The 11,012-nt window shown below is 37.7% G+C and overlaps 1 protein-coding gene across 1 annotated transcript in view; it reads right to left on the bottom strand.

Annotated features, from left to right (window-relative positions):
• Positions 1 to 4,615: 4,615 nt before the first annotated feature.
• LOC103147499 (transmembrane protein 132C-like) overlaps positions 4,616 to 11,012 on the bottom strand; it is a 153,273-nt gene continuing 146,876 nt past the window's right edge. Inside the window, exons 9-10 of the mRNA XM_007565883.2 lie at positions 6,935 to 7,126; positions 4,616 to 6,525 (exon numbers count right to left, since the gene is read on the bottom strand). Coding sequence (XP_007565945.1) covers positions 5,452 to 6,525; positions 6,935 to 7,126 — 1,266 coding nt within the window. The 3' untranslated portion in view covers positions 4,616 to 5,451. The remainder of the gene's footprint in view (positions 6,526 to 6,934; positions 7,127 to 11,012) is intronic.

Genomic DNA, 11,012 nt, shown 5'->3' with positions numbered 1-11,012 from the left:
TATATTTCCCCCCTAATGAATTAGTGGCTTCCTGTTCAGAGCTACAAAGTCATTTAGCATCTTCTCAAGTTTGATTCAACTTGCTCCCTGTTTGTAGGTACAAATACAGCCAAAGTCAAAGGAATCTCGGTTTGTTATTGTCAGCAGATTATAAATGAGGGAAAAACAATACTACATTCAAACCTGTTTTAATTGCACAATCCTAACCCATAAATCAGGTCGAAACAAAGGCACATACTGAATGTAGGATCATTGTTCTCACTTTATCTACACAAAACCATTGACAAGCAAGCAGGCAAGCAGCAGGGCGACAGGAATTTAGCCTGGCCAGTGTCCAGGCTAACATGAACAAAGGAACAAAGAGGTTGAAGAGTTCCCGATATTTATTGTTCAGCACCTCGTTTCAGACATGGCTGGTGTTAAAGCGCTTTATAAAAAAGAGTTGTTGACGATAAAAGACAACAGAATGAATAGCCATCTTGAAATCTGTTGAAAATATATTTGTTTTACATGCCTTCTTTGCATACTTTATGCAGAGGTTGTGTATTCTGGTCCCTAAGGGCAATCGTCCTCCAAGTTCCAGGGGTTTCCCTAATTGAATTCACCTCAATCAAATCAATACATGGCTAGCAGGTAATGCAAAAACACATGGCAGAATTACACTTCTACTAAGCCCAGCAAACAAACTATCCTTCAGTTGAACTCTCCGAAAATAACTGTAGGATAATAACGGAGGATTATTTTTGTGATGGATGGGGGATGTTGGAAATGTAGTGTTTCTTAAATTTTAATGTGTCAAATTGCAAAGTCAAATTTCTTTTAAGTGACCTTTGACATTTACAGCATTTTTGTAACAACTGAATGTAAGATAGTTACTGATTTTGCTATAAGAAGGAATTATATGCCTGGAAATACATAGCACCTCCACAGCCTCCTTCTATAATGCAGTCCTGAGAGGTTTTAACTTTTGTACACAACATGTTCAGTCTGTCGCTATATATGCAATTGTGGTAGTGGTAAACTCAAAAGACTTGCAGCTGTAATAGCGGCGAGGTGTTTTTAATGTATTGGCTATTTTAATGATTGGCTGAGTACATAAATGCTTATTTTTCACATTTAATTTGCAAAAAAAAAAAAAAAAAAATGGAAAAACACCCATTTTCTTCAACATTCCAGTTGTGCACCATGTTGTGTTTGTCGGGCCCTAAAACTCTTCTGGGTCTGTCTATTAAAATTCTGATAAAATACACTTGCGTCCATGGTTGTAATCTGACAAAATGGGGAGAATTGCAAGTAATTCAGCAATTTCAAGTCAAGGCACTGTATGTTCCTGACTAAAAAGATTGCAGGATATTTTGGTGAAACATAAAAAAAAGCCATCTGACTCAAATAATCTTTCCTTAGTCCTGTAGTGCCACATTCTGGTTGTGATTTTTTTTTCTAGAATGCCTTGAATTCTTAAACACCTGACTTTTACTTTTGTACCACCAGCAAAGCGAACTTCTCAGGTTTTAAGTGAAATGTCATTCAGAACCCAATACAGCAAGATTTATATATTTAGTTGCGTTGATAAGGCTGTATGCAGCTTTAAGTGATCTACATTTTTACAACAAAATGGAGAGATGTTGTGGCTCACAACATGTAAGGTAGGGCATGTATTCGACATAAAAAATCTGATCTTGCAACAAGACCTTTTGCTATACTGTAAGGCTTGTACTGAAAAAAAAAAACAAAACAAAAAAAACAACATTCAGCTGTTCACCGCTGATTTCAGCAGTGTAATTGGTGATGTTCGTCACACAACATGTCAAAAGAGTGAAATAGGAAGGAGAGAGGGCTGTGTTGAGGACTGTTGTCATGGCAACAGTCATAGGAAAAGTTTATGAAATGAGAAAAGCGGTGATACATCGACATGGCAAATGTCAGAGGAGATGGTTCATAATGGTGTAAGGGTTGTGTTCCATTACACCTGACAGGAGTTGCCGGTTACTTAGTGAGCTGGAGTGCAGACTCAGAGATCTTTGTGTCAGCAGGAAAGACACATAGAGCTGGAGCATGGAGGACACAGGCAGATGTCGAAGTTGGCAAGAACTGAGGAAGGAAAGACAGCAGCAGCAGTTGGGAGCTCCTCGGTGACAAAGAGACAGAAAGTGGAGGAGGGTGTGTTTTCTTTTTTTTTTTTGTGGCTCAAGATGGTAAAAAGTCTTGATTTTCTGGATCGTCGAGGGAACTTTTTCCCGTCTTTTCTTTGCAGAATTGCTTTATTTCAACAGCATTAAAAGGTTTTCTCCATTTAGAGGTGGGTGGCGGGTTTTCAATAGTTGTCCAGCTGCATCACTGAAGTGATTATGCTTTATAAATTCTAAAGGATGCTTTCAAAAAAAGTTAACAATGCGCAACACGTATTTTTGCCCAAAACGTAAGACAACACCTCAGGTTCTGCTCAATAAGGACAGAGAAACACCTGCATAAATACCCAGATATTTGGATTCATGTCTCTCAATCTTGAAAGAGGGGACAGAACAATCTCTTTCTGTATTTTATTTCGACAGAACATGACTTTTATTTTTACTTTTTCTTAACATGGGAACAGAATTTAATAATTCTTAGGAGATCATTAGAAAAGCAGACCTTTTTTCATGGTACATGAAAGAAAGTATTTTCCAACCCAAAACGGACATTTTCTGTTTTCCAGCTAAGAGTTATGGCCTCAAAATTAAGTTACATTTTTATCTCGATTGCTTCCCATCCAGTGTGAGCCAGGCTCTCACTTTCAACTGTCGGCTACAGTGAAAGTTAACAATGGTGACAAATGATACTAATGAACCATCCACATAAAATAATAATTGGTAGGCTGAGATCTGATTATCAAATCACACAAAAGAGCAAAAATTGCCATCATATTTAATTAATCAGGCAGCCAATTCTCAATAAAAAAAATAAATAAAAAAAGACGCAGTAGAAAAGAATGAACCAGAATAAAAAAGCTGTAAGGGATCACAAATTCATGAATTTCAAGGTTTTAAACGTTTTTCCATCCCTATGACAGTTTTTTGGGATACAATTTAGTTGGACGTGAAAGTCTAGATATCAACTCAGACGAAATACTATCGAGCATTATGGGAACATCGAGTTTCACAATCCTCCAAAAGACGTGTAAATGTTGTAATAACAGTCTCACACTTAAAAAAAGAGGACATTTTGAAAAGCTGTTAAAATGAGTACATTTATTCAGTGGGGGAGAGGGCACATGAAAAAACAAAAAAAAAAAACAAAGAAAAAAAATGGGAAAAAAAAAAAAAAAAAAAAAAAAAAAAAAAAAAAAGAAAAAAAAAAGAAATTTAAAAATGATCAAAATATTTGTAAGCACAATTAAAATCTAGCTAAAACATGACAGAAAAAAGGTAAAAAAAAAAAAAAAAAAAAAACCAATTAAAAAAAAAGGGGCCTTCCGAAAATAAAAAAAAAAAATCTATATTTTACTGATTTCAGCTGACTAGACTTACTAGGAACTGTTAAGTTGTGATCCAGGACTTCTTATTTCCCTTGGAAATAAAGATGACATAACACAGAGACCAATTTCTCTCAGCAGCTTTTCCAAATATTAAACACAAGTGGTCCAAAAGATGCTGGGGACACATTACATGGCTTTGGATCTGGTATTTGAGGTTGTGAGCTTGTAGGTCTTGGATTCACAACCAATGCCAGCTTTCATCAAAAAGAAAATGTTAGCTCTTTGCAGCTAACATGTTTGGCTGGATCATACAAATAAACATTAACAGTGAATAATAAATTTGTTTAATCATTCAAAAATGTCAGTTTGTTATATTAATCTCCATTGACTTTATGTGTAATAATGTCAACTGTTTGGTTTATTTTAATTGGATTATTATTTACGGTTTTCTTCTTGAATATCTGTGTTCTTTTATCAGTAATTGTAATTTGCTAGTTAAAAGTTTTGCATTATGGCCAGTGAATTTATCTACATAATGTTGTTGTTGGAAATAAAACATAAAAAAAAAAAAAGAAAAAAAAAGTTTGTTCTCAGTCTCTCCTTTTCACTGGCTATTAGTAACACACACACTTTAGCATTTGGACAGGTTATCAGTTCCAAGTGTGTCCAGAAAAATCCAAACATGTTTTTGACAATGACTGAGGTCGGGTTGGCTCCAGTCTCTATCATATCTTGGGGCTAGAAGGTTTTTATGCCATCTCACCTTGTTGAGTTGGTACAGAGCAGATTTTCCCCGACTAATAACTGAGGGTAAAATCAGGTGAAAAATCTTGTAATGTGTTCCCAGCTTTAGTCCATTTAATCCACACGAAATAGGTTTAATTACATTGCTACTTTAAACTTGCCCATATCCACAACTTGAGCAAAACTGTTTCAAAACAAGGGCAATTAAGTTTATTTTGCCACCATACTCAAAGAGGGAATTGGTAACAGGAGGCAAAAAAGTCTCCAAAGCTTTGGCTTAAAGCTTTTAATACATTTTTACCAGAAGCGTCCATAAATTTGTGGTGCGTTGCACGCGATTGTCTTTTTGTGGTTTTGGTAGGAATCACAGTTTTTCCTCTGCAGAAATTCTAAAATTGTAATGAGATGCCACTCAAATTCAGCAGTAAAGCACTTTTGTATATTCAGAGAGTGTGATCACCGAGAAAAACACAAACATAGAAAATGCGAGGACCAAGAAACATAATTCAATTGATATAAACGTACAAGTCCAGAACTTAACCGTGATAAGGGAATTTAATAATACAGTACTAAATTGTCTCCAAGTGTAACAGTATTAGTTATCTACATATTTTCAGATCAGACACACATGGCTCCTCATAAATAACATGCATGGATCTGACTTTTGGAGACTAATCAAAACTAAAACCAAATCAAACAGCACTTTACAAAATGTTACCATACATACAGTAACTCTAAATCAAACTCTGCATTTATATACAGTACAAAATGCTTTAGACTGTTGATCCATAGGCTCTACAACTGCCAACTCATAGCAAAGGACCGACAATAACTGTAGAAAATAAGAGAAAAATATATTCTGAAATAATATTACCACATTTAGAACAGTAAAACGTGTTTTAAAGAAAAAACAAGAAGTAAAATCAAAAGATAAATATCGAGCTTGGTAGAAGACAAAAAAACATACATTTAAGCAACAATACAATTTTCACTTTTGAGCCTTTTAACTATGCTGCTTTGTGGAAATTCAAGTCTTGAAAATTGTTGCTTGACCATGTCTGAGAACCGTCATAGAATCAAAAGTAGCAGAGTCATCTACTCAGTTTTCAAGGTGAGGTCTTCAGTTAAACTACAGCCATCAGATTGGTTTTTCACTCTTTCATATATATATTTTTTTCCATTCTCTCCCTCCTTATGATGAAGGCATTCAGGTGAGTTTCTCTTTTAGTTCCAACGGAAAGACCCAGAACCTCTTATGCTGTGTTCTTAATTGCATTCTCATTAAGCTTTTCCATGTAGTTCCTAAGATCCTTTGAGTCTCCAAGCTCAATGTCTGGACAAACCCATTTTATATCACTGGTCTGCACCAGTGGCAACGGGCTAAGCACTGGACATCCATTGCTAGACTTTACATTAGAGAAAGTGGAGAACTTCACTCTCTTCCTCTTGGTGGTCGGTGAGTTAAGTGATTCATTCCTCAGATCTCTTCCACTTGAGCTACTTCCGCCGCCATCTGTAATACTGCGCTGGATACCTCCATTTAAAAGCTGACTACCTTCCTCCAAGGTACCAGTCAATTCTTCATGCTGCTGTTGCTGCAGACAAAGCCCCTCTTCTTGGCCAAGCCAAACCCAGTCATGGGCATGGGGCATAGTCTCCGTGGCCTCTAGAGATAGGTGTTTACTTCGGTACTTATATGTATAAGAGATGCAGTTGATGAGAAAAACGAGGATGGCCAAGCAGAAGACTCCCAGCAGTGCATACATGCCGATCTCCAGGTCTGTCAGGCCGCGTCGTGATGGCAATAAGTCATCATCGGTACTGCGACTCCGAGGCAGCTCTGGGTATTCAGAAAAGTCATTTAAGTTTCTGTTTCCACTGTCTGATGATAAGCGACCCCCGTTAGGTCTCACTGGGACTTGGCCTCTAATGGTGGTGGCTGCACGGTTTATTAACCCAGTGTCCATGTCGGAGATGGATCCACCATAATACGGAGGATCCGGACGTGTCCTTTTGTCTCCCGGCTGCCTGTAATGCTCCTCTGACTGACCAAACCTAACCTGTACATTCACCATTCCTGTGGCTAAAGCAGAGCGTCGTTTGGACTTCTGGCACACTTCCGATGGACTCATCTCAACACGCACAAGCAAACCTTGGCCTTCACCCTTGGCAGCAACGAGAGGCCACTTCCACTTCGCGCTCTGCTGCACAACTACCACCTGTTCATTCAGAGATGTGGCTGCCAGGATAAAATGGGCAGGGTTGTAGTTGTCCAGAGGAGTCATAGATCCATCACTGAACTGAAGCCAGGCACTGATGAGGGATTCCTGTGAAAACAAACATGCAACGTAGCACATTTAAATTGGTGCGACACCAGTACCCTGGAAATTAGCAACAAAAACACAAATAGAAATCTACAGATTTCCTTCAAATGAGGACCAAAATAAACCAGAGGCACAAGGGAAGCAGTAGTGGGTTTTAATTATGGTAAAAAGGCTGAACAACTCTCATGGGTCATGGCTGTTCCCTAAATTTCAAACAACATGAAGAAAACTTTAATATATGAGAAATATTCTAAGAGAAAATAAACCAGCACTAACTCTGTGCCAGCCGTGAACTAGTTCTAAAAATATAATTCACAAAATCTATTTTTTATAAGAGGCAATACAAGGACCTAATACGTTTAACACTAATGGCACATCGTGACAAATTAAAGGAACATGGATAGAATCTTACCTGCGTCAGTGACTCTATGACTTCCTGTGTGCTTGCAGTAGCAACAATGGCTCTGTTGCTTCCAGGGCTCAGTTGCAGGGACAAAGAGAGTCCAGAAACCAACTGCACACCAAGCTCTGTCACACTCACTTTATCATCCACCACCCTGATGGTCCTCTCGGCCAGGACTGACGACGTCAGAGGGGACAGAACCTATAGCAGGCAAAATAAAGGTTTTTAAAACTCATTTCTTCTTTTTTCTAGTAGTTCTTAAGCCAACAATTTCACAAACATTTTTTTACTATTGTACTGCAGATAAATAATAATTTTTCCTCCCAATGTTCCGGGGCTAAACTTTGTTTTTCATTTTTTTTTTTTTTTTTTTTTTTTTGGTGGTTTTTAACTCTGTAATGTAATGCCATCGTCTGCTACCCCACCCGTCTTTTAAACAGGGATGATCCNAGGTAGCAATGCTTACAGACTTGTTACATATGGAAAAACCTCACTATGCTGTTTGTGCACAATTATTAGGGAAAATGGTATTTTGACCATGTTATTATTTTTAGGTATATTTTTAACCACAAACTGGATACACTTGAAAGTTTAATGGATTTAAGCATACCAGGTGATCTGTATAATGAGGAAGTGTGTGTCCTACTGATGTCAACACCCTATATCAAGGTGTGAATAATTATTAGTCAACTTCTTTCCTTTAGGCAAAAAATAGGCTAAAAAAAGAGATTTAACTGACTCTGAAGAGACAAAAATGACAAAAATGACCAAAAGTGTCTTAGTGAGATGCAGGACTCTTGAAATTGCTAAGATATTGGGGCATGATGGTACAGAACCATCATGCAAAATGCCAACAAGGTCACAAGAAACGTGTTGAGAAAAAGCTGCCAAGAATTTGAGAAGAATCAAGTGTGAAGATACCAGCAGCTCATTACTGTCCAGTTCTGTCACATTCCATAACTACAACCTGCCTGGTGTACGTAGAAGTACACAATGTTTAGAGTTTGCCAAGGTAAGGAAAGCTGAAACCTGACCAACAAGACAGACAGACAGACTGAAGAAATATCTGAAGACAGATTTTTCAAAGGTTTTCTGGACCAATAAAGCGAGAGTGACTTTTGACAGACTAGATGGATGGGTCCACGGCCGGATGGCATGGTCCCCTTCCTGACCTGAACCCAGTTGAGAACTTGTGGTATGAGGAAACTGACAGAAGGGTTTTCCCATAAGTCTTTCACTGTTATTGAAAAAAAGAGGGTGGGTGTATGGGTCACTGATTCTTTCTGCTTTTTATGTCAGAAATATTTATTGGAAAATTCCGAGTTGTTCGTAATTTTCAATCAATCGGACGAAAATGAAAAAAAAAAAAAAGATCCTACATGTTCTTCCTTGAACATTCATATTTGAGGTTCATTAACATTTTAGGTTAACCAAAAGTACTAAGAGAAAATAAACATAAGACTTCTTCAATCATTGCACACACAGTGCACATTAGGCTCCGATAAAAAAAAAAAAAAAAAGCACACACTTGTGAAAAGATGCAAAAGAACAAAAAAAATCCCCCAAGCCCAAGCCCACAACAAAACTGCTTTCTAATCCACACCTTCGGAAGGAATGCCCCAACCTTCAGAGTAGCCAGAGGTGTAAGCATGTAAATAGCTGTGATATTGTTTTGAGATGAGAATCTCTTCCATCCGCTCCAATTAGGGCTACAGTATTTCCTGCAGCCTCCCCCACAGAGCTGCATTTACCAGCCATAATGAACTGTCAGCACCGATCACCGCCTCATTTGTCCAGACCCAATACCCCGTTTCCCTCCTTTTGTATTTTTCCTTTTTTGTTTCTCACACAGTCAAAGTGAACGGATGAATACCCTTGAATTGTCAAAAGCAAACAGTGTGGTCTCAGAACCGCATATGCATTTTGAAATGCCTAAGCAATTGCTTATGATTTGTGGGGACACAAAAGTTATGTGAGAAATGCATATATGATGAGACAGACAAAATCTAAAAGCGCAACAAGCAAATAACATGTTCCGCTTTTGTTTTCATTCATTATTGACTGATTCTTTAGCAAAAGAATAATCTGACACCCCAATGTTATGAATCTTATTATCAGAACTTGCAATTTTATGTTTTTATATATAATGCTACTCCTATGAGGTATATAAAATATAAACTCAGGTTAATTTGTTGTTATCTAGACGTTAGAGGCATACTTGAACTCTTAAAGTGGCTCTTTAACCACTGTGTAAGAGAATAAAAGGGTGTGTAATGTACCTATTAAAAGACACAACACTCCAAGTATCTTTCAACCCTAATAGAAAAGACTTATAATCTATAAAAACGTCTGACATCTCAGAGAGAGCTCTGCTGATGCTGTGTTTCTCCTTCAAAAAGATCATCTTCTCTTCCACCTAACGTCTGAGTACCAGCTAGCAGCTGTCCAGACTCTCCAGTGCTTATATCCCAACATGTCGAGGCTCTTCTTCAAGATTCTGTAATGGTACTTCTTGTCCTTAATACCAGAGCCATGTCTCGCCTCCATCCCATCACAGAAACTGTGGATTCTGCCTTTCACCTACATTCCATAATTGTGAAATTTCCCCACAAGGCTTTCAGGTGTGTCAAGACCCTTCCTCTAAAATCAGTTTTCAAGTTTACAGATTTATTCATTCTGTCCCCAGAGAGCAATTAAAGAGTCTTCCCAGCCTCACCCTTTCCTATTCAGACCTGTAAAATTCATGTCTTATAACATTTCTGTATAGATCGAGGAAGCTCCACTATGCAAAACCCCATGAAAATCCTTTTTCAGACCTAGATCTAGGCATGAGCAACCAACAATATAATAAGGAACCTATTATTACCCAAACCACGCGTGTCTGACTCACACACTGACGTCTGCAAAGGTTATCAGCACAATACGTTTTGCATGAAAGTGTCCCATCCGTAACCTGTCAAACAGTCCTTAAATGGAGTCATTCTTCCTTTTTGCAACAGAATAAAACTTTCAGCAGAGTAAAATATTGATAACATTAAAGATTCAGTGCACAGGATCATCAGTTTTAAAGTCAAACTGCATTTGAAACCGTGAATCTTTATTGAATCAAAAAATATATATACAAATGTGTTCTTTTACTTGGAGTGTTTAAAGAGTTTGAGGTAATGTAGCACACACACACCACACACACACACACACACACATTCATATATCTATGAATGCAAATAGAAACATAAGAACATGGATTTTTTAGAAACCAGGAAATCCCCTGGAGTAGAGGTGGAATTTTATGGCCTGTGTTTCAGCGATGTATTCCTCTTGTTGTGTTGTCTTGTAAATGTCAAGCCGGCGTTGATTTATGGTGTGAGAGTGACGTCTGAAGTCTCCTGAGCAAGACCTTGATTGTATCATTAAATAAATAGAACTGTGATTGTTTGTGAATCTTTGGTGTGTGTGTGCGTGTGGTGTGTGTGTTTTAGAGAGAGAGAGAGAGAGAGAGTGTGTGTGTGTGTGTGCACTGAGCTACGGGGGTGGTAAAAAAAACCTGATAGAATGAGACATGGCGCAGGTGTAAACTTGATAGGTTTAAGTGTTTATGCCTCACTGGAATCAATCTGGCTGTATTTCAGGCTTGTTCCTTTTTCAGCATCAAATTTGTTATTTACTTCATGGAGTTAATGGCTTTATTTTATGATTTTTGTCACTAAAACAATTGTATTGTATAACTCTTATTAGTGTCTTTACTCATCTGGTTTTATTTTTGTCATTTTGCTTATTGCCCTTTGGTTGGATTTTTCTTTCTGTTATATATATATATATATATATATATATATATATATATATATGGGTATGGGGGCAACTGTGGGTAAAGTAGTCATCTTGCAATCGGAAGGTTGCTGGTTCAATTTCTGCTTCCTCCTGCCACATGTTGATGTGCCCCTGGGCAAGGCACTTGTATAAATGTGTGTGTTTCTGAGTAGAGATGGGTGAATGTGACTCTAGTGTAAAGCACTTTGTGAGTTACTCACAAGAACAGCAAAATGTCCAAACTGCTGTCTCTATAGAAGCGCTTTCATTTATGAATCAT

The sequence above is a fragment of the Poecilia formosa genome, unplaced genomic scaffold (assembly GCF_000485575.1).
Source record: "Poecilia formosa unplaced genomic scaffold, Poecilia_formosa-5.1.2 Scaffold6, whole genome shotgun sequence".
NCBI lineage: Eukaryota > Metazoa > Chordata > Actinopteri > Cyprinodontiformes > Poeciliidae > Poecilia > Poecilia formosa.
The sequence above is the reverse complement of the archived record's forward strand: the minus strand, read 5'-3'. Positions and strand labels throughout refer to the sequence as shown.